This window comes from Poromitra crassiceps, assembly GCF_964638095.1.
Source record: "Poromitra crassiceps genome assembly, chromosome: 10".
Classification (NCBI taxonomy): Eukaryota; Metazoa; Chordata; class Actinopteri; order Beryciformes; family Melamphaidae; genus Poromitra; species Poromitra crassiceps.
The window spans coordinates 32,175,053-32,199,531 of NC_139631.1; the positions used below are offsets into that span (position 1 = coordinate 32,175,053).

Here is a 24,479-nt window from a genome sequence, read left to right on the forward strand (position 1 = left end):
TTTGGGGGTTGAAGGTTGGTCAGAGAGACGTGATGACCCTAGGAAGACGTTGAATGCATGGGATTGTACACTTGCTTATCTCCTCCATAGTGGTCACACACGGTTCCCTCTGTCCTGTAAACTGGCCGTCTGACGGGCGCCGGCTTGCATGGAGCAAAAAAGCATCAACAATACATTTCAATGGGACACTTTACAAAGACACACACTGTAAAACAGCTGAGAAATGCTGATGTGGATTTCCTCCAAGAAACACAAAACACCATCCTATCATTTCTCCAGTCCAACATTGGCAGATCTCATTCAAGAGACAACACACACACACACACACACACACACACACACACACACACACACAAATGTGCACGTGCGCACACACACACACACCAAAATAATGCTGGCTAACAATGGCAAGCTAATGAAAACGACAAATGCACTACTTGGTACCAAACATTTGACTATCTTGGTTTGGTTCATAGGAATGGTTGAATACTGCCCGCCGGCTTGTATAGATTCAGGTTAAAGGGTCATGCGCTCTAGACTTCCCAACAGAGCTTAGTGCAAAAATAGTTCAAGTCCTCTTTCCCTTTTTATCGTACAGCATAGACCAAAAGGAACTGAATACCAAACGACAAATATATAAAGTGACTTATTTACAGTGATGAAACCAGACATACGGCTCAACGATGATAAATGATCACCAAAAATATCTCAAAAGAAGATTAAATACTGCACACTAACACTGCCTTATGCCACAAGGTGAGGCCTGTACAAGTTGGAGAATACTTAAAATCTCAGGTACCGTCGACAGAACTGACTGAACGATCTGTGCAAAACATTTAGGCTACCAGTCATTCTGCAACTTACATTCACAACCGTTTTATGAAACTGGATTATCATGATATTCACGAATCAATGCTTCTTCTAGACAATCCACGATGAATTTAAGGACTAGAGCAAAATAGAAGTAATAAGATAACATAATAACATGGATATGAAGAAAATACATACTGCATAAAGTTTGATAAGAACATATTTACAAAGGAGCAGAGTGGACAAACACATGGGACATATAGGGGATATGGTTTGTGACACTTATAATAATGGAAATAAATTACTAATACACTCTTCCACTATAGCTAAAATCAGTGTCCAACACAACACAAACACAACAGTGAAAAAAGGCTCAAAAATCAAATATGGCAGATAAGTGTCCCTAGACGTTCATAGATGACATAATTTAGTTGTAAAAACAAACTCAAAAGTTTGTGCTCATAGAAGGATTGGAGAATTAGATACTGAATGGACATTTGTATTAAATAAGAAGAAATGCACATATATTCATGGCATACATCCCATCTCTTTAGAAAACATGATTGTTTTGATCTAGTGGATTATGTGGAGAAGGGAGTTAGTTACCCCTAGATTCTGACCTGCTGTCAGTTTTGCAATTTCCCCCCAAAATAGTGAAGGTAAGGGAAAAGGGGGCGCGGGGAAGCTGAGCCTTAGTCGGGACACGAGGGCAACTTCCCCCCCCTGAGCACAACATGTTGAGTGAAATGACCTCACATCCTGTCCCAACACAAACTTCCTCAGACCACCGGTCACGTGACCTCTCAGAATCTCTGTAGTCCTTTGGTTGGTTCACCTGCTTGAAGGGGGAGTGGGCTGAGAGTCTGTTTCCACTGACTGGTCTGCATGTTGTTGTTGTTGTTGTTTTGCGAGGGCAATGTCTGTTGTTGTTGGGTTGGTGACGAGGCACTCTTCATGCATCCTTCTGTAGCAGAAGCGGGACGTCCTCACATCTCTGACCTCTGACCTCGGGCTGAAATTCTTAACTAACTTGAATTGGCTTTTCTCCTTTAGGTCCTAAGCTGTTCAGGGAACCCAGCGCCAAGTCCAACAAGCCAATCATCCACAATGCCATCGCCCACTGCTGCCTGGCTGGCAAGGTCAACGAGCCTCAGAAAAACCAGATCCTAGAGGTCAGTCCTTTTCCTCAGATGGACCAGGTTACTATTTGGTTTATAGTATTTTTCAAGAGATAGTCACTCCATTGATTTTTTTATTTTATTCTTCAAACGTAACCATCTTGTTAATCTCTTAACGGAATAAGGTTAACTGAGCATGCACACTTTTCTCAGCATCCTTCCTTCACATGTAATCACGCACACACGTCTGCGCGCGCGCGCGCGCACACACACACACACACACACACACACACACACACACACACACACACACACACACACACACACACACACACACACACACACACACACACACACACACACACACACAGCAGCTGCATTGGGGGAACTAGAGGTTAGACTACATATTTTGCTTAAGGGCCTTTTTTATCTTCATAGTATTTGTTGGTTCACCTGACTGGTCTGCATTTTTTTTTTTTTTGGCGAGGGTGATTTTTTGTCTGTTAGTAGGTAGGTGTGTGAAAGGTGGGGGGTGGTAAGGGGTTGGTGAAGAGGCACTCTTCATGCATCCTTCTGTAGCAGCTTGGTGGGAAGTGGGAGGTCCTCTCAGCGGTCGTCTTCCCGATAACACAGATCTCGTCTCGGGCCGAAAGACATGTTAACGCACGTTCTCGATCGACTGTTGTTCCTCGGCCCGAGACTGGACTTCATCTGCGTGAGAGAAACGAGCCCCTATACGTCTGGGCAGAGCTCTGGGTCTCTCTCTCTCTCCACAGTTTCTGCGTGGTGATGGGGAGGGCAGGAGGGGGGGGGAGGTGGGGGCGTTAGGAGGACTAGAGGTGGGTCTCGTCCCTCGTCTCTGTGCCAAAGTCCTGCTGGTTCCTGGTGCCGGGACGGGACGGGCCCACAGGAGTGTCATCTGGCATGTGTGCCAACGGGTCCGACCGGATAATATACCTACAGAGGAACAAGCAAGATCATCTGTCAGCATGGAGCAACAGCAAGGATAGGGATAGGACCGTAATATAGCAGAATTCAATATATTGCAAAATACAAATATGTGGCAATAGTTATTGTGAGGCAGAGAAATAAATTGCAACATTAGCTACATTTGATTCTGCTGTAGTTGTCACAAATGAGATGGCTTGCCCATCACAGTTTCACAAGTTCATCCAAATTATATATTACTTGCACTTTGTAATGATGATAATGATGTAATGATGTCATACAGTTCTAGACGGCTCGGCCTGGTGGAAGGGCAAACTTTAATATATCGGGGAAGGGGTGTTTGTGCTTTGTGACCAATCACAAAATGTGCTTTGGTAAAACCCAACTGTGCGTCCAAAAACACAGAGCAACTAAAAATACAGTATGTGCATTTGAGGCAGAACTAATTTTAGAGAACAATTCATCCTTGTTGAGGGGAGATGTCGCCCTGTCTGCCTGCAAAGCCGCACCTATGGGACCACGTTTCCTATAGTGCAGGTACAATACTACACAGGCAACATAAACCTTTATGACTAAAGTCTAGCAGGCTAAATAAGAAGAAGACGCTTTTTCTTACACGATGTCGTTGAGCTCCAGCATGGTGTCAGGCGGAGGGTTGATGAGGACGTAGGAGAGCGTGTTCTGGTGGTCGTTCATCTCGTCTGCAACAGAGAGACAGCAGAGACCTTCACAGCTGCTCCGCCCCTCCCTGCTGCCTCCTCCATTACACACTACATTAGCCAGCAAATCATCCCTCTAACCCCCAGAGAGAAAAGACACTGGCAGTCAGGGGAGAGGAACATCACCCAGGTACAAGTCCAGATGGTGAGAACATCTGAGACAAAATCGTTAGAGAAATGATTTGTTTCTAGTCTAGTTCCAAATGGCCATGATGCTTGTTACAACTGTTAATGTGATAACTTCCCATTGACAGAATAAACAACTACAGTGAGAGGATAAAAAAAACTCCAGTGTAATCATCCTGTTAATGTAATAAATTCCCATTAATATAATAAAAAATAACTTCTCCCTCAATGGAATTATGACATTGTTGGGTTTTATGACGGGAATGTTGACATTTTCAGTGTTAAAAAATGTGACAACTGAACTGATGTTATAACAGTCATCCAGATTTGGCATTTAACTAATATGCTGTGTTTAAAATGGAATGAATATGTAACCACTTTGATGATTACATTATCAGTTCAATTAAAAAAAATTAAACAGAACATTTCAACCTTCCAGTTGATGCAATTAACTCAATAATCGAACAATTATTATGTCAACAGGAAAAGTGATAACATCAATAGTAAGAAAAAAGTTGTAATATTAATGTCATCATTAATGGGAAATATACTATATATTTACAGGCTTATTACACTATTATTACTACTACAAATTGTTATTGTGTTAATGGTTTAATAGGTTTATGGGAGGTTATTACATCAGCAGCTGTAACAATTACATTTTGGAAGTATTTCCATGCTTTGCCAATCTAGGCAAGATTAATAGACTACTTGCACAACTCCACTACTTCCTGAAATGAGTAGGGTATCTTGGTTTCCTGTCCTACACTATTGGATGAACTGATTAATGTCAGGTGTGCCTGATCACTGTTGTTGTGACTGCAGCAGTCAGGCACACCTGACATTAATCAGTTCATCCAATAGTGTAGGACAGGAAACCAAGATGCCCTACTCATTTCAGGAAGTAGTGTTGTGTGCAAGTAGTCTATTAAGCAAACGATAGAAACTTTTGGATCATATCAATTACTATTATTGCATTGACCCTGGTGCTGATGAGGTCTTACTGCACATTTACATTTTGTTTACTTTTTGCAGCACTAGGCAACTGACCATTCTAACATTCATTCCCTAAATAAGTCTCACATTGTGTGTGTGTGTGTGTGTGTGTGTGTGTGTGTGTGTGTGTGTGTGTGTGTGTGTGTGTGTGTGTGTGTGTGTGTGTGTGTGTTTTATAAGTCACTTTGGACAAAAGCATCTGCTAAATGACACAATGTAATGTACGAGTGTGTATGTATGAATGTATGTGTGCTTGTGTTGATGTACACATACAGTATGTGTGCATGTGTGTTAATGTACATGTATGTGTGTGTTGATGTGTATGTGTCCTAATGCTGCGTTCCAGTTGCACTGGGAACTAGGAATCTCGTAGTACAAAGGTCGGAAACACCCCTGTGACATCACCTGAACTGGGATTTCCTACTTCGAAACTTGGGGAAACCTCACCAACCATGACCTCAAAATCCAAGATGGCAGGTCCCACTTTAAAAGTAGTGAAAGCTGTACACCGTTTATTAGCACTTCTGTCTTATTTGTGTCTCATTGAATCAGTTGTACACATACTGTAGCACTGTCTAACTTCTATCTTTGCTACGTGGTGCTACGTGTTTTTATGCGCAAAATACCACATAATGCATTGTTCTCAACTTTTAAGCTAACAATGGCTAGCCTGGCTATGGCTAACCCTGGCTGGTTTTCCGACTGTTTTACTGTACCATGTCAACTCGGGGGTGACGTCACTCAACTGGGATATTCCTAGTTCCCAGTGCAACTGGAACGAGGCGTTAGTGCAGTCAGTGTCTGGGGTGGCTCCTACTTGATTGGCTGGGGGATGGAGGGAGGTGGGGTAAAGGTCTCCATAACAACCCACCTGTCTGTGGCCCTTTATAAAGCCAGGCGGGGTGGAAGAGAGAGAAGGGCTAACCGTTACTGACAGACAGGGTGTCTGGGTCGGGTCGGGTCGGGAGGCCCATGCTGCCTGCTGCAAGCGCACGCCATGACTCCATGCGCGGCTTCAGAAAATGGACCGAACATGCAGACAGCGTCCTGCCGCGACTCCGCAACATATCGCATCTTTATCGCATTCATTTTGTTCTGCGCATTCCAGACTAGGACCCTAGGATGGACTGGTACCATGCCAACGCCCCCACAACCCGCCCACAGTGAACGTGGGACGGACGGACACACCCACAGACATATAAAGGACAGACATGCTCCGACATCCGTCAGACTGGCCCAAATCAAACCAATCAGAGTGAAGCAAAACACATTGGGCGTGTGGGGGGAGGGGTCAATCTACTGTGGGGTTGTCCTGTAGTGTACTGTATGTGCAAAACAAAGGCTGAAAATCATCACATTTTGTCTGGGCGGGCTGGGGAAAAATGTGTGGGATTTATCTGAGTGAAGCTCTATGGATGTCTAAGTATTTTATTCCCTGTTAATTTTTCCATAGACGTTTTGAAAACTCCTTATAAAAAGAGTTTTATATTCAGAATCAGGAGAGACCATAGAACATTTCAACTGAGAGAGAAAAAAAAAATTGTGTTTTGGTCCAAGTGAAATCTGGCCTCTGATTCTGAATATAGCTGAATCGCTTGGTTTGATCAAGTAAAAGTCTTTTCATAAGGATTTTTCAAAACATCTATGGAAAAATGAATGAGGAATTAAATCCTTTAGGTCCCATGTCAAACCCGGAAGAGGGCGCGACCTATGCACTCTATACTCGGCACATGAAACACACATTTCCCCCCCCTGAAATCTACACTTCCTTACTCTGGAAATCCCAGCATATTCTGAATAAGTTCTTGTGTAAATTGACCTTCCATACACAGACATAATGCTTTCTGCTCCACTCTTAAGCCAAACTCTAATGTCCTGCAGCAGTAACCACAGTACTCTGATGTCCTGCAGTAACCACAGTACTCTAGCCATGTGAGCAGTCACCTCAAGTCAACACAATGCAGAAAAAGACTGAAGACAGAGATAGTAGAAGGAGGGAGAGCGAGACAGACTGCTGATCTGCCACTCATTCTGGGCAGGACACACACACACACACACACACACACACACACACACACACACACACACACACACACACACACACACACACACACACACACACACACACACACACACACACACACACACACACACACACACACACACTCATGCAATATTGTGTCAGTACTGTGATGAACCTAACCTGACGGCCTGGTCTCCTCTGTATACGGATGCTCTGAAATGTCCTGCAACTCTAAGCAACGGGAGCACTGTTAACTTCAACGGGGCACTTTATTTATATAATAAACTAAAAAGCAATATGTGTTCCTCTCCAAAACACATACGCCAAACTGTGTGAAAACAATCCTTCACAAATGAGTCAAATGCGACATCTAGTGCTTACGGATCAAACTCGGTGCGTTATTATTTTACAAGGCATGCCGGTGAAAGGACACACTTCCTTTCTCCACAGAGGGATGGTGACCACTCACATGTTGTATTATACGACACACAAATTACCTTGCAAATATCCTAGATTTACTCGATTCATCACATCGCTCGCAGTGAGATTAGAAACATCCTCTACAAGCCAACGAGGGAAGGTGAGAAGAGTCGGGGAGAGAGAGAGAAGAGAGAGACACACACACAGAGAGAGAGAAGAGAGAGACACACACACACACAGAGAGAGAGAGAAGAGAGAGACACACACAGAGAGAGAGAAGCAGAAGAAGAGAAAAGGATCAGGCAGGCAGCAAATGCATTGGCAGTTCTCAAAAAGAAGTCTTAAAAAGTGAGGATGCGAGAAAGCCGTGCAGTCAGTGAAGTGCGCTGAAGAAGAAAAAAAAAGAGTGAGCCTTCACAGAATCACCTCCACGTTATTCCACCGTCACATTTATTAATTTTTCTCCCCAATTGGAATTGGCCAATTGCCCCTTCTGCTGTCCTGGTCGTTGCTCCACCCCCTCTGTCAATCTGACATAATATGCATGTGCAAGTGTGATACATGTGCAGTCACCGGCCGCTTCTTTTCACCTGACAGCGAGGAATTTCTCCTGCAGGACATAGCACATGTGAAGGTCATGCCATTCCCCCCCAGGTCCCCGCCCGCCCCCCGAACAGGCACCCCGACCGACGAGAGGAGGCGCTAGTGCAAGCGACCAGGATGCGTACATACCCTTAATCCGGCTTCCCACCCGCAGACACGGCCAATTGTGCCTGTATGGATGCCCGACCAAGCCGGGGGTGAGGTGACACACGGGGGCTCGAACCTGTGACCCTCATTTTTGGTAGGCAGGGAATCTACCGGTGCACTGCCTGGATGCTGTCACATTTATGATCCTTTCAAAGTAATCATCTTATCTGTGACATCCATGGCTCCAATTAAAGTTTTGGATTTTCGACTCAAAAGACATTTCATTGACGTCTAGAGTACAAGGGAACAATGCTGGAACATGATTCTGCTTTCTGTTTTATTTTTGTTTTTTTAAAGAGCGTGAAGCTGTTGGGAGAGAGAAGAAGCTGAGATTAAAAAATAAAGAAATACGGTAGATACAAAAAGGTGAGAAAGAGGTAAGAAATAAGAATGCAGGCGATTGAGATCAAATGCTTCAAGGTTTAGAGCTCCTGCATCCTCATGCATGAAGGGTGATGCACATCCACATGGTGATGATCATGATGGTGATGATCATGATGGTGATGATCATGGTGATGATCATGGCTTGGACCTGGCATGTGTCTGTGTTATGGAACATGGAGGAACCGTGAGGAGAGTGTAATGCTAGTGGGAGAATGAGGTGGAAGTTGATGGAGTATGATGACGGTAATGAGGCCTCTTGAACTTCTCAAGAGCCGTAGCACCCCATCAACACAGGCAATTAGATGAGACTGAGTGATTGGAATGCAGATTGGAGTTTTCAACATTTTTCTCAGGCGCAGAGCTGCTCTCGAGGCAGGAACAATCTCATTGGTTGAGATAAAGAACCCCCGAAAGTCCATTTGTTTCCTACGGAGCTCTAAGCAACTAGAGAAACTGGGCAGATGTGTGAGCTTGTCAAACAAAACAAAACAAAAAAACTGGCATGGCTAACCTTTTCATGGTCATTGGCTGTCAACAGCCAATCAGATTTCTGCTTCCTTAACTCACTACCAATGTGATTTAATTTAATGAATGACATTAAGAATGTACAGGTATGCCTCGTTGGGGTCAATCGTAAGCTCTGAGGTAAAGTTTTGCTTGCTTTTTTATTTATTTATGAGAAATTCTACCTAATTAGCCATGGCTGGCTATCAAAACAATGTTGAAAGGCAACACTAAAGCAGTGAGAATTACATAATTTGCTGAAAATATGCAATGTAGTCATACAAAGTAATCTAGGGTAGCTAGTTAGCTAGCTGAACTTCCAAGTTCGTGGATGCCATGGTCATAAAAAACAAATCGCTGCCATTTATATTTTTAAAGCAGCAACTTTAATTTTGAGTTGATTGTAGTGGCACCTGTGGCCAAAAGCGGTACTGTTTGCCCGGAACAAATGTAGACTGTTACATAACCAGTTAAAAGTTCTTTGTAGCTGCTTTAACTTCCTTCTTTTTCATTCAAGTTTGCAAGTAAACCAATGTTCCCTCTGAAAAATTGATTGATTGATTGATTTTATTTATGGATATAGAAGACAACAAAATCCAAGGGATGACACGTAAAAGTGTGAACACTTATTTCCAACATGGTCCCTAAAAACTGTGGTTCTCTGGCTCCACCCACTGGGCTTTAACTCAACCAATGAGAGCATTTCTACCTCCAAGAAATGTTTTATTTCCCATATCCAATCTGTGATGGGCATAGTAGAATTGCATTATCATAACAATCATTTTCAAAAACAACATGACTATTTGCAATGAAACAATTTGCAATTAAAATAATTTACATCAACTGACTTGACTAGCTATGGCTAGTATTGAGAAATTAGTGATACATACAGTATAGTCATTAAGCTGTCTTGCCATTCAAGATATTCATATATTAAAACCATTCAAATGAATTGTGTGTTTTGTCTCATTTCCATAAACATAAACATAAACACACCTCCCTGACTCTGACCTCAGCCTGCAGCCACTGGCTGCAATACTCACCGTAGCCCACGGTGGGCAGACCCAGGTGCTTCATGCGGTTCTTGACCAGCTCAGACAGCTCCTGTCTCTCGGAGCGGCGGTAGAGGTTCAGGCGCTGCTGGGAGATGCGCTCGGCGCGGCTGGCCGGCTTCTTCCTGCTCAGGCGCCGTGCCCACTGCATGCTCTTCTTCCTCAGCAGCGGGTGCTCTGATTGGTCGCTGGCGGAGGAGTTCCGGTGCGCCGTCTTCTCCTTCCAGGAGCCGGCGCGCTCTCGGTGCTCCTCGCCCTCCTCCGCGTTGATGGAGACCTGAGACTGGGATGGAGGAAGGGTGCTGGTGTTAATGCCTGGATCATGTGTGTGCATGTGTGTGCATGTGCGTGAGCGTGAGTGTGCATGTGCGTGCGTGTGTGTGTGTGTGTGTGTGTGTGTGTGTGTGTGTGTGTGTGTGTGAAATGGGGTGTGAGTGTGACTATGTAATTAAAAATGAAACAGATTAAATAGCTGTCTGCATCACATTAAAAAATACATTTCTGGCTTTGACACATTTATAAGAACTACTGTATTTCAGAGAGCTAGTCCTCCTGATATGTTCATGGTTTCTTTTAGAGCGTGTTCAAATCCAGTGCTACTGCATTAGAAAGAGGTAATGGTTCTGCAGTAAATGGTAAATGGTAAATGGCCTGCATTTATATAGCGCTTTTATCCAAAGCGCTTTACAATCAGTAGATAGTCTACATTCACCCATTCATACACCAATGGCGGCAGGCTACCACGCAGGGTGCCTACACACCATCGGGAGCAAGGCGGGTTAAGTGTCTTGCCCAAGGACACAACGACAGCAGCTGGGCGGGAGCGGGGATCGAACCGCCAACCCTTGCGTCATTGGCCGACCCGCTCTACCTCCTGAGCTAAAGCCGCCCCTGCAGTGAGAGACTTTTGTCTTTGGAGCATCGCATGCTTTCAGCAGGGAGCGACTGAAACATCAAAATCAAAAGCAAGGACGTTTGGATCTTACCTGTGCGTAACCGTCTTTGCACTGCGAACAGACAAACCAAACAAATAAACACATGAAATGAAAGATGGGCGCATCCAAAGCATAATCTGATGCTGCCAGATGGATGTGTTTGCTTCACATTTGTTATACCGCCCCATCTGGTGAAGTCAGGTTATCCAAAGCGAGCAAAACCATTAAAAATCAGAGAAGCCAGCCCACAGAAAAGTAAATATGTTTTATTTACTTGGAAAAAGGCAGCAAAGGGAAATTTCTGACCGGTGGCTGTTGAGTTTTAGAGGTTCATTCAAGAAATAAATTGGCTGGTAAAATAACAAACGTAGCTGGAATTTTTTTAAATCCATCACAAACTGTGTCAGGGAGACCGGAAAGTTTCTTGCCCAGCTCAGCAAAACATGTAAATAATAACAACACATAAGCTGATGATGCAACTGATGCATTATTAACATGAGCAGCGACTGATGACCAAAGCAAGAAGGGGGAAAAAAGCCCGCACACGGCAGCAGATAAGCATGAAAGAAGAGGAAGAGAGAGATGCAATAAGGAAGAAGGGGTGATAGAATGCAGGAAGGAGGAAAAACAGCGGGAGAGAAGCAGTGAAGAAGACATGATGAGCATAGGATGGAAGGAGAGGATGGAGAGAGACACGAAACTTAGAGAGGAAGTAAGGTAGAGGTAAAAAAAAAGTAAGGATGAGGAGAAAGGATTGAAGGAATGATGAAGAGAAGAAAGTAATGAAGGAAATAAGAGGGTAAGAAAGAAAGAAAGAAAGAAAGAAAGAAAGAAAGAAAGAAAGAAAGAAAGAAAGAAAGAAAGAAAGAAAGAAGGAAAGAAGGAAGGAAGGAAGGAAGATCAACCCCGGAGCCGAAGCTTGCAGGCAGTCTCACCTCGGAGGCTGAGAACATGTGCGACTCGGTGCGGTAGATCCCGATGGGAATCTCAGCGCTGGAGGAACACAGCTTCTGGAACAGTCTGCCGTAAGTCCTGATCCACAGATCCTCCTCCGTTACCTTCATCTGAGCGGGCAGAACCGAGAGAGAACCAGGGTCACATCAGAGCACATCACACAGCCCGGGCTCATTCACAAGTCACTGGCCCAGAGAGAGAGAAGCGTCGGTACTCACGGCACACAGATACCCAGAGCCTGGCGTTGTGTCCAGGCCAAGGAGCAGCCTCGCGATGGGGATCATGTAGTCCTTGACGAACGACTGTCGAAGGGGAGAGAATAGCCGCCATGAAGAAATCAGCAATAACGATATCTGTGCAGCTTCTTGACTTGTTGAAAGTAAACAGCTGGAATCAAGTTACAACTAGTTTGTTTTTCCCTTTCCAGTCACGAGTCCTGAAAAGGAGTCCGGGGCTCGTACCCGAGTCCGACTCGACTACAACGCTGGTCTGTGGACCCACCTGGTACAGCAGCGTGTCCAGCATGCTGATGCTGAAAACCCTGCCTGCTGCAAACGGCAGGCGGAACATGAAGGCCAGGTTGGAGCCCTTATCACGCTCGATCTGTAGAGGGCGACACAAAGAGGTCTGAGATACAGAGCAGACAGATGGGGAGGGGGGGTCTGGGGTTAGTCTCAGGTTTTGGTTACAAGGACTGCACTGGTAAGTAAGTAGTTGGTTGAGAGACACTATGTTAATTTCTTAGTATATAAAGTTCAAAAATAGATCCTCCTCCCCCGGGTTTTTCCTCCCCATTGTCTCCCCAATTGTACTTGGCCAGTTCCCCCTGCCGTCCCGGTCATTGCTCCACCCCCTCTGCCAATCAAGGACAGTTGTAGACTAGCACATGCTTCCTCCGCTTCTTTTCACCTGACAGCGGGGGGGGTTTCACCGGCAGGACATAGCGCCTGGGAGGATCACGCTATTCCCCCCCAGTTCCCCTCCCCCTGAAAAGGTACCTCGACCGACCAGAGGAGGCACTAGGGCTGCGAGCAGGGCACATATCCTTAATCCGGCTTCCCACCCGCAGACCCGGCCAATTGTGCCTGTATGGACGCCCGGCCGAGGGTAACACAGGGGCTCAAACCTGCGACTCATGTTGGTAGGTAGGGAATCTACTGCTGCACTACCCGGACGTCTCAAAATAGACTTGTCTGCTCAAATGCTCTCTGCTATAATTGTACTAATAACTTAGCATAGCTGCAGCATAATGCAGGAAGGAGGGCTTTCTACAATGGGTACAAGGAGACAGAGAGACAGAGAAAGGAGAAGACAAGAGTATGGAACACAAACAGATATGAGCCGTCCTGAGATCACAGGCCTCCAGGGCTATTTGTCACATTCAGGAAAGAAAGTAAGGTGAGCTGGGAGTCTCCCACCTTCTCCAGCGTGGACAGAGCCAGTGAGTCTCTCACCTTCTGCAGCGTGGACAGAGCCAGTGAGTCTCTCACCTTCTGCAGCGTGGACAGAGCCAGTGAGTCTCTCACCTTCTGCAGCGTGGACAGAGCCAGTGAGTCTCCCACCTTCTGCAGCGTGGACAGAGCCAGTGAGTCTCTCACCTTCTGCAGCGTGGACAGAGCCAGTGAGTCTCTCACCTTCTCCAGCTTGGACAGAGCCAGTGAGTCTCTCACCTTCTGCAGCTTGGACAGAGCCAGTGAGTCTCTCACCTTCTGCAGCGTGGACAGAGCCAGTGAGTCTCTCACCTTCTGCAGCGTGGACAGAGCCAGTGAGTCTCCCACCTTCTGCAGCGTGGACAGAGCCAGTGAGTCTCTCACCTTCTGCAGCGTGGACAGAGCCAGTGAGTCTCTCACCTTCTCCAGCTTGGACAGAGCCAGTGAGTCTCTCACCTTCTGCAGCGTGGACAGAGCCAGTGAGTCTCTCGCCTTCTCCAGCGTGGACAGAGCCAGTGAGTCTCTCACCTTCTGCAGCGTGGACCGAGCCAGTGAATCTCTCACCTTCTCCAGCGTGGACAGAGCCAGTGAGTCTCTCACCTTCTCCAGCGTGGACAGAGCCAGTGAGTCTCTCACCTTCTCCAGCGTGGACAGAGCCAGTGAGTCTCTCACCTTCTCCAGCGTGGACAGAGCCAGTGAGTCTCTCACCTTCTCCAGCTTGGACAGAGCCAGTGAGTCTCCCACCTTCTCCAGCGTGGACAGAGCCAGTGAGTCTCTCACCTTCTCCAGCGTGGACAGAGCCAGTGAGTCTCTCACCTTCTCCAGCTTGGACAGAGCCAGTGAGTCTCTCACCTTCTCCAGCTTGGACAGAGCCAGTGAGTCTCTCACCTTCTCCAGCTTGGACAGAGCCAGTGAGTCTCTCACCTTCTCCAGCTTGGACAGAGCCAGTGAGTCTCTCACCTTCTCCAGCTTGGACAGAGCCAGTGAATCTCTCACCTTCTCCAGCGTGGACAGAGCCAGTGAGTCTCTCACCTTCTGCAGCGTGGACAGAGCCAGTGAGTCTCTCACCTTCTCCAGCGTGGACAGAGCCAGTGAATCTCTCACCTTCTCCATCGTGGACAGAGCCAGTGAGTCTCTCACCTTCTCCAGCGTGGACAGAGCCAGTGAGTCTCTCACCTTCTCCAGCGTGGACAGAGCCAGTGAGTCTCTCACCTTCTCCAGCTTGGACAGAGCCAGTGAGTCTCTCACCTTCTCCAGCTTGGACAGAGCCAGTGAGTAGCAGTCCTTGGCTCTGAACTGCATGAACCTCATGTTGGACGGGTGTGTGAGCTCAGTGATGATACTGAGACTGGGAAATAGCCTGAGAGAGAGAGAGAGAGAGGGAGGGAGGGAGGGAGGGAGGGAGGGAGGGAGGGAGGGAGGGAGAGAGGCTTTGATAAATATGCATTATATTGGGTTGTTAAAGAAAAGAAAAGTTGAAAAAAGTTTGAAAATATAAGAGTAACCAATTCTCCATTGTGACAAACAATAAAAACTTGGCGTTGCTTTGAAGCGTGTTCCCAAAAGCGGACACAGCGGTTCATTAACTGGAGCCGCCGTGCAATCAAAGTGAGCAATGTCCCTGTCAGTGCAAATACATCAACGCGTCTGAAGTCACCTTGAAAGCCCTCGTTAAAGCTGCAGTAAGCAGTTTTAAACAACAACATCACTGGAATGTTAACCATCGCAACATAGCAGAGAGTAGAAGACGAATGGCCCGTGTTTGTGTTCTGTGATTGGCTAGTTATGTTCTAACTAACCCGGATTGGTTGTTTTTTTGTCAGACCTACTGCCACAATTATAATGAAACCAGAAGTGCACTTGGAGAGCGCCAAGGCCACTCCCCCTACCCACCCAAGGAACCCCGACTCCACTCCCTTTCCCTAGTCCCGCCCCCTTTCATTACCACACCCCCTCACACCATCCAGATACACCTAGACACTCCACCCTACTAACCCCTCGAATCCAGACTCTCTATGACCTTCCTATCCCTAGCTGTTCTCTAGCCCCGCCTCCTCCCATTGACCTGAAAGTCGGCCCAGTAGTTTTTCCGTAACCCTGCTAACAGACGGACACGGCACGGAAAACATTACCTCCTTGGTGGAGGAATAAGATTGCCTACTGCAGCTTTAAGTTTCACTGTATGTTGCTGCACATCTCTCTCTCTCTCTCTCTGTTACCTGAACATGGTCTCTCTCTCTCTCTCTGTGTTACCTGAACATGCTCTCTCTCTCTCTCTCTCTCTCTCTCTCTCTCACTCACTCTTGCTCTCTCTCACTCTCTCTCTCTGTTACCTGAACATGGTCTGGACGTTGACGATGGTCTTGGCATCAGCCATGTAATCTTCCTCAGCGCTCATGGTGCTCTCCTTGTCCACCACCACCAAGTTGTCGGCGTAGATGATGCCGCACTGGAGCAGGTTGTCCAAGCTGGCCCATTCAAAAAACAACAGTGTTATAATCATACTTTATACTTTAATACTAATACTATACTACTACTACTACTAATAATAATAATCATAATAATAGTAATATTCTGTAATGACATTTAAATGGAAAAACACACCCTTGGATATTCTTACACTGGTTACAACATCAATGCATTCCATTATGCATATTATTCATAACATATGACCGTAAAGAAAATGGAAACAAATGTCACTGAGGTGTACATATTCATTGATGATACAATAGTTAATTAATAATAATAATAATAAAATCAAACCTACTTATCAATGGTGCCAGTCATAAAGTAAACCATTGGGAAGCAGCAAATGGCCTCTAGGAAGTGGTTGTCCGGCCTGCAGGAAACATGGAGGGTTAGCATCCCACACTAATTAGCTTCATAAAACATTCCTACTGAGGTCACTCCCTGAAATGTGTGCAATGTGTTAATTGATGGCGGGACAGTATGAACTCTATTAGTTAACATACTTAAGGCAAGATGTAGGAAATATGATTTTATTTCCTCATGCAAACGGAGGATTTTGAACAGTTTCTATGGAAACCTTTCTTGGCTCCCCGGCTGTGACATGTATCTGTGCCAGCGCCCCTGGAGATCGCGGCCAAGTTATTGAAAGCCACACTAAGTTAGAGCAGAGAGGTATAGACTCTGGCTCTCTCGCTTTCTCCTACAACACACACACAGACACACAGACACACACACACACACACACACACACACACACACACACAGACACACACACACACACACACACACACACACACACACACACACACACACACACACACACACACACACACACACACACACACACACACACACACACACCACCCATTGCTTTACTTTTCACTGCATTCCATTTCATTATTCTGCAGAGATGCACTTGTTATGAATAATGCAAAACCGGTTTTCTTTCGCTGCACGTTGAGTCAATGTGAATCCATACAGCAGTTCCAATTACAATTCTCTACCAAAGGCAATTCTGGCACTTCTAAATTGCATACATATTAAAGTACAAATTATTTTTCATCTAGGACAAACACACACACACACGCACGCACACACACACACACACACACGCACACATACACACACGCACGCACGCACACATACACGCATACATACATTTGCACACACACCATCCATCCATTGATATTCACTGCATTGCATTTACCTGTAACTCTTCTGCAGAGATAACTGCCATTTATGAATAATGCAAAGCTATTCTTCCCCTATATCTTGAGTCAAAATAGTTTGAGGTATAAGCACAAGCTCCAATTACTAAGTACCAATTCATTCAAACTGTCAAACTGCCCCACAACAAAATAATGAACTAGCCATGCGACTTTCAGCATTTTGTGAATTTAACGACACCAGCCTGAATCTAAGCAAATATAGCAAATATAAATCCCTAACCATAACCATATGGTAAATGGAGGAGCATGTAGAAGTCGTGCTTTACTGGTTGCTATGCCAACCTGTGTGGTAACAAGGGATCCTAAAGTCCTAAAACACAGATAAGCATCGCCTGGTCTGGAAGTCAATAGGTTTTTTTTAAACCGGTTTTTGGTTTGACGCCTGGAATAAGCTCTGTGGCTAACAAAAGTTTATGAAACTGAGACCTTCGTGTTCAGCAAAATAATCTTCACAAATGAACACAATTTTTATTATGATTTCTGAAGCCTTTTCTGGCAATCGAGATTTTTGGCGGTGGCCTTATTTCAGGCATCTATGCAGAAACCCGTTGTAAGCTATATTTCATCAGCAAACAGAAATTAGATAAAAATTCACAGCCTTTATGCTACAAAAAGTACAGCGATACTCCAAGTGACATCATCCAACAACAACAACATGGGTGTTGAGCCGGAATTGGGCAAATCTACCAATTCACATTGAGTCATGTAAGTGCCTCAATGTCACAGCAAAAAAAAAAGAATCTGCCATATTGCACCAAACTCTACACATTATTTTTCTAGATTTCACCTTTGCAAATTTGTTAACGGCTGTCTTGAAAAAGGTTTTAAGAGTCAATTAGTGACGGAAAACAGCCAATTACTGATCCTAATATTGACTGAACTCTGTGTGCAGCAGCCTTACTGATAGTCTAGCAGCAGCACAATGGGGTTGAGCTCCTTGCGGGGCCGGTAGTAGGCTCTCAGAGGGACGATGAAGTTGTAGAGGCCGTTCCCCGCCGTCTCGGCAGACACTATAATCAGCTTGTTCTTGAAGCCGTACGCCTTGGCGTCCTCGAAGCTGGTATGCATACAGCCCTGGGTGGAGACAGACAATAGTCAATGAAACGAGTGGATAGGAGTGCTGCGTGGGTCCTTACCTGAATCAGTGTTTGACAGCAAACAGGTGCTCGTGGGAGTGGGCTGGATCAATTAAGACAGAGGATCTATAAGTTCGTCTCCTTTTGTAAAATGATAAAGTACCGTAGTATCAAAAATGGCGAACTTTCAAAAAGATAGCCCAGGCTGTAAGCGTTCAAGGTGAAAAAGTTAAAAAGCCTTTATTATATTATTTATGATTTATATTATTTATTTATTAAAAACAGAGCAGCAGATCAATGCGTTTCAGCTCAAGGAGCCTTCATCAGGGTGTAAGCGTCATGACATAGGTCAATATATGGATGTCTGCAGCTTTTGATACAGTGAATCACCAGATTCTTCTCTCTACTCTCTCTGATCTAGGCATCTCAGGATCTGCACTCTCCTGGTTTGCCTCCTATCTCTCTAACCGCTCATACCAGGTTCTATGGTGAGGATCCTTATCCAGATCCTGTACTCTTAGCACAGGTGTGCCCCAGGGCTCAGTCCTGGGCCCCTTGCTATTCCTTCTCTATATCAGATCTCTTGACCATGTGATCTCATCTCATGGCTTCTCTTATCACTGCTATGCCGACGACACTCAGCTCTACCTCTCTTTCCCCCCCTCAGACACCCAAATCGAGGCTTGTATCGCTGCTTGCCTCAAAGACATTGGTGCTTGGATGTCTGCCCACCATCTCAAGCTGAATCTTGGGAAGACAGAGCTACTCTTCCTCCCCGGGAAAGACTGTCCCCTCACCGACCTTTCCATCCCCATTGACAACACTACCGTGTTTCCCTCTCAAACAGCTAAGAACCTTGGAGTGATCCTTGACAATCAGCTGTCCAATTCAGCCTACATCGCAGCAACTGCCCGCTCCTGTAGGTTCTACCTGTACAACATCCGCAAAATCCGCCCGTTTCTCACAAGGGAAGTGACTCAACTCCTGGTCCAGGCACTTGTCATCTCTCGCCTGGACTACTGCAACGTGCTCCTGGCTGGGCTACCTGCTGCAGCCATCCGACCGCTTCAGCTCATTCAGAACGCTGCAGCCCGTCTGGTATTCAACCAACCCAAATTCTCTCATGTTACTCCCCTCCTCCGGGACCTTCACTGGCTTCCCATCTCGGCACGCATTAAATTCAAAACACTGGTTCTGGCCTACAGGGCAGTACACCAGACAGCCCCTCTGTACTTACAATCTATGGTCAGGCTCCAAATCTCTCACCGTTCCCTCCGCTCCTCCAGCGCAGGACGCCTCGCCCCTCCTTCACTACGGGGGCTCAAAAGTCGCTCATCCCGTTCGAGACTCTTCTCGTCCCTGGCACCTCAATGGTGGAATGAGCTTCAACCTTCGGTCATGACGGCCGAATCACTGCCTATCTTTCGGAAAAGACTAAAGACTCACCTGTTGTCAAGACCCTTTGCACTTGATTGTTGTCGCTATATATTGACGTATGTTTGTTGTCATGACGCTTTACACCCTGACGAAGACTCCTTGAGCTGAAACGCATTGGTCTACTGCTCTGCTTTCACTTTTGTATAGCCATGGACTAAAATAAAGGCTTTTGAACTTTCACCTTGAAAGTGTGTCTGGGATATATGACGGTACTTCTCTTTATTCCATTTACAAAAGGAGGCAAACTTAGAGCTCCTCCGTGTCAACAGCTAGTCGATTGGGTTTTAGTCGGGCTGTGCTCTGAGGAGCCTACAGCGACTTTCTGTAGTGTGTGTGGACATTTATCATTATTAACTCCCCGTCCCCTCTATTTCTAATAACACATAATTCAATATGTTTTTTTGCGTGTGAGTCACTGGTGTGAATTCACCTTGTCCAGGCGGAGGCAGCAGAACGGAGCTTTCTGTGGTAGGAGGTGGCACAGAGTGGGAGAGCTGCCGATGTAGGGCGAGTTGGGAGGGTAGCCCTTCACAAAACTGACAGGAAATAAAGAAGACAGACAGACATTCAGTGGGAAGCTTCTGACTTTACCAACAGTGCCATCTACAGCACCACTGTAGTGGTGTCAAAGCATGTGAATTAGTACATTCTGCACCTGTACGGAAACACTGATCTTGGCACGACAGCACACAGTAGCAATTGAGATTGTTTGTAGAAGTGTTGAAATGCCGAATCAGCTATTTGTGCTGTGCAGTTGTGCGGCCTGTTATTTACTATTTAGGATATTTACGGCGGTGACCCACGCTACTCTGCCTCTGATTGGTTAGCCCCCTTGTGTTGTGTTCCATACATTCCAAAACATCAGAGAGCAGATGAAAATGTCGGTGCGAAACACAGACAACGTCAGGTCCTCCAGCTAAAAAACCCCGGGCACACTGAGTGACAAGCAGATTCAAAAATGGCACTTCAGACTTCATATCAAAAAAGTTGCCGACCCGCGCGGTAGCGTTAAGATTTCCCTTCGCTGGAGCCGAGAACACACCGTGAAAAATCACACCAGACCATCATTTTTCCTCCATCAAACCTTGCAGTTGGTCCGGTGCATTCGGGTAGGTAGTGTTCTCCTGGCATCTGCCAAACCCAGAATCGTCCGTTGGACTGCCAGACTGTGAAGCGTGATTCATCACTCCAGAGAAAGTGTTAGTACTGCTCCAGAGCCCACTGTTGATGAGCTTTACACCACACCTGCCTACGCTCTGCACTGCGCATGCTGCACTCAGGCTTGTGAAATAGTGATTTGATGAAGCTCCTGAAGGACAGTCATTGTGCTGACGATGCTTCCAGAGGCAGTCTGGAACTCGACAGTGAGTGTGCAAACGCAGGACAGATGATCTGTATGTGCTACGTGCTTCAGCGCCCGGCGGTTCTGTTCTGTCAACTTGTGTGGCCTGATTCGTGGCTGAGCTGGTTTTGCTCAAAGACGTTTCGCCATAATAATAAATTCCACCTCATGTTCTGAGATTCCACTCTGTTTAATGAATTTCTATGAGGAGAACCCCCCCAGGTGAAATTCAAATTTCCCTAACCAATCACCAGAGACCTGAATATTACATTAGTTACTCCAGTCGTGAGAATGTGGAAAAAACATCTCCCCTTTGATTAGCAGTGTGCCGTTCGGATTTCAAAGTAATTGGTACTTTTAATCAATTTAAAACAGCCTCGATAGCAGCCAGGCGGTGGCCGCCGCCGTTGTTGTTATTATTAACGTTACTCCTCGGTGCACTTCCTATGGGCGCGCTTGACAACCGCTAAGTCCCGCCCATACACGCTGATTGGTGAATCGCTGGTAAAACCGGAGAAAGGGCTTTTACATTATGACGATGCCAGACCAGAAGCAGCCAAACTCAACTCTGTGGAGTGGGCGGATTCAAAGGTCTGGACCCAGCCAACCAGGGCGGCTCTAGCAGGACGGACATTTGACAGACTTATTTAAAATATGGCATCCTCTCATGGTGCCATGTTGAAAGTCACTGAGCTCTTCAGCATTCTCCTTCCAGTGTTTGTCTATGGAGATTGCTGATTGTGTGCTTGACTATAACCTATATAGTGGTATAGTAGTGTGCTATATAACCAACTCACTTCTTTGTGCCCCCGTTGTGCCAATAAAATTCATTCTGCCTCTAATTGCATCTAAACGCCAATACACCCTCATCACCACCAGTGTTGGGGGTAACTCATTACAAAAGTAACATATTACATGTAATATATTACTTTTTGCAGTAACTCAGTAATATAACTTATTACTTATAGGATTTCAGTAATATTATACCAGTTACTTTGTGAAGTAACTCAAGTTACAAATCGAGTTACATTTGATTAAATCAAAGCACATATTTAAAAAAGATACAATCATTTCCTAATCAAACTGTGTGTTTGTATGCAACTAACCACTACAGATGACAATAACAAAGGAAAAGAATAACATTTAGAATTTTGGGTTGTTTACACTGATTTCAAGGCGGTTTAAATAATTTTTCGGGATGGTTCCAGGGCGGCAATGTCATACTGCTGCTGCTGTTGTTTTGGTAAAAAGTAATGCAAAAGTAGTGTAATAAGTAACAAGTTAGTCTACACAGAAAGTAATATTGTAAAGTAACTTATTACTTTCAAATGAATGTAACTAGTAATATGTAGTATATTACATTTTGAAAGTAACTTGCCCAACACTGATCACCACATGGTGGCACTGCGAGACCGCGAGTAATACTCCATGCTTCCCCCTGCACACGACATACAGTAATTGCCTGTATCTCCCCGAGCACTGCGTCTGACTGCCATCCCTCAAAGCAGGGAAAGTGCTCAAGCATCAGGGGGCGCACAGGGCCGTCACAGAGGCCCAGAGGTTAGCGGGGTCGCATTGTGTCCCAGTTTATGAGAGGCGAGAAGAGACCGGGGACAGCGCCAGAGGCACGGTGACAGGCCCTTTGTCCTGAGCTTATCTCAATCTAATGAAAACACAAGAGACGGAGAGAGAGATGGACAGAGGAAAAGACATACAAATAAAAGAGTGGATGAGATAAACTGATGCCTGTCCTATTGAAGCGCTATCAAGGCAGCTACCTGGTGATAGATGAGGGTGATGATGAAGGGCGAGGGTGTCTCTAGAGGAAAGTGCTGACCCTGCTGTCGTCAAGCACATTCACGACAGCCACATCAGCACCTTAAAGCGTTGTGCCACACATATGACACCTCCATCCATCTCACCTCCCACAACCTCTGACACATGAAGAGGAGAGGCGTGACCAATAATAATAAATGAGAATCATTGATTGCATTTATATAGCGCCTTACTAGATACTCAAAGCACTTCATATATTAAGGTGTGTGTGTGTGTGTGGGGGAACTCAACTCCTCCATCACCGATGTGTAGCAGCACCCCCCTGGGTGATGCACGGCAGCCAGTTTGCGTCACCACACAGCAGCCATCACCGCGGAGAGTAGAGGACTGAATGAGCCAATTAAGTAACGAGGGATGATTAGGTGGCCATGATGGAAGGAAGGCCTGTGTGGGAGTTTAGCCAGGGCACCGGGGCTACACCCCTACTGTTGCTATAAGTGTCGATGGGATCTCTAATGACCACAGAGAGTCAGGGCCTCGGTTTAACGTCTCATCTAAAACAAGTATACAGCGCTGTATTTCCTCGCTCTACGAGGACAAGCATGTCAATTAAAATGTACTGCCATATATTACGACCTCTTACAGGCTCCCCCCATAACCTTACCAGAGACAGCGTTTATTGTACACGTCAACATCACCAAACTTCTACGCCTCTCCATCTCGCTCAGCTCTGACTTACTCCGACCCCACCGAGCCCTCCTCGTCCGACTGGCAGGTCTCGTCCTCTGATTGGTCGCTGAGGAGGTCGCAGGGCAGGATGGCCGTGGAGTCGGCGATTTCCAGGACGGGCGCGATGCTCGGCCTGCGGCTCCCGCCGCCGTTCTCTGTCGGCAAGGTCAGCTTGCTGTTGTCTTCCGGGGGGTCCGGGTTCTGCAGATCTATGGCTACTGTGCCTGAAAATAAAGCAGGGGGAGGGGGTTAAGATGCTGACATGGCAACCCCCGGCTCTACGATGTCACGTGATTGTTATGTTTATATTCCCCTGACCAGCAAACTATAAGGCTATTTAAAAAAAGTTGCCAGTGCAGCACATAATACTGCGCTGTGTTGTCATCAATCAAATCGATGGTGAATGAATACTGTATGTACTCACTAAGGGCTACTGAGTGCTATTGAGTACTACTGAGTACTACTGAGTAGGGGGATGGGATGATATGCCTATCTCACAATGCAATACGATACACAATATGTTCGATACAACACAATACAGCTCGATTACAAAGTCTGACTGTGCACAATTATGTCTGTTTATTTATGCTATAGCAGGAAAAGTAGCTAATATCACAATTCATTTTTGTCCCTCACAATATGTACCGTCACAGTTTTTTTATTTCAATATATTTTATTTGGATATATCATCCCATCCTTATTACTGAGCCATGACCAGCTTTTCTGCTTGTAACCTTCTAATGCTGTGAACTGAATGCTACCTTATAGATATAATAAAAGTGTTATCACCACCATCACACCAGCACCTTCTTGAGCTGAGCTGCCTGACCTTGAGGATAAAATGCATTGCTTTCTGAAGCTGAACCTTACTGTACGGTACTCAAGAGCTAAGGTTATTAGCATACAGACCACATTTATGATTTATGTTGCTACACATAAATCATATGAACACATATCTATATAAATACATAAATTATATCATTTTTCAGATGAATAAAAAGAGATTTCTTCAACAGAAACAAATAAAAGAAAAGAAGTGTTCATTAAACGATAATAAAATACTATATTGTACAGTGTATTCTGTACTATAAATGGTGAAAATTGTACAGTTGTTACTCATTTCGCTTTTGGCACACGGCAGTAAAAATGTGTGTGTGTGTGTGTGTGTGTGTGGGGGGGGTTCTTTGTTAATTACAAAAGCCCCCCTCACTGCAGTGCAGCAGTACAGTGGCCAAATGAAATGCGTAACATC

The 24,479-nt window shown here is 45.5% G+C and overlaps 1 protein-coding gene across 1 annotated transcript in view; it reads right to left on the minus strand.

Moving 5' to 3' along the window:
• Positions 1–2,461: 2,461 nt before the first annotated feature.
• kcnt1b (potassium sodium-activated channel subfamily T member 1b) overlaps positions 2,462–24,479 on the minus strand; it is a 101,523-nt gene continuing 79,505 nt past the window's right edge. Inside the window, exons 17-28 of the mRNA XM_083644173.1 lie at positions 23,238–23,451; positions 19,811–19,916; positions 17,769–17,941; positions 15,937–16,008; positions 15,503–15,637; positions 14,418–14,529; positions 12,241–12,342; positions 11,958–12,041; positions 11,721–11,849; positions 9,842–10,133; positions 3,493–3,577; positions 2,462–2,885 (exon numbers count right to left, since the gene is read on the minus strand). Of these exons, the coding sequence (XP_083500299.1) occupies positions 2,762–2,885; positions 3,493–3,577; positions 9,842–10,133; positions 11,721–11,849; positions 11,958–12,041; positions 12,241–12,342; positions 14,418–14,529; positions 15,503–15,637; positions 15,937–16,008; positions 17,769–17,941; positions 19,811–19,916; positions 23,238–23,451 (1,628 nt within the window). The 3' untranslated portion in view covers positions 2,462–2,761. The remainder of the gene's footprint in view (positions 2,886–3,492; positions 3,578–9,841; positions 10,134–11,720; positions 11,850–11,957; positions 12,042–12,240; positions 12,343–14,417; positions 14,530–15,502; positions 15,638–15,936; positions 16,009–17,768; positions 17,942–19,810; positions 19,917–23,237; positions 23,452–24,479) is intronic.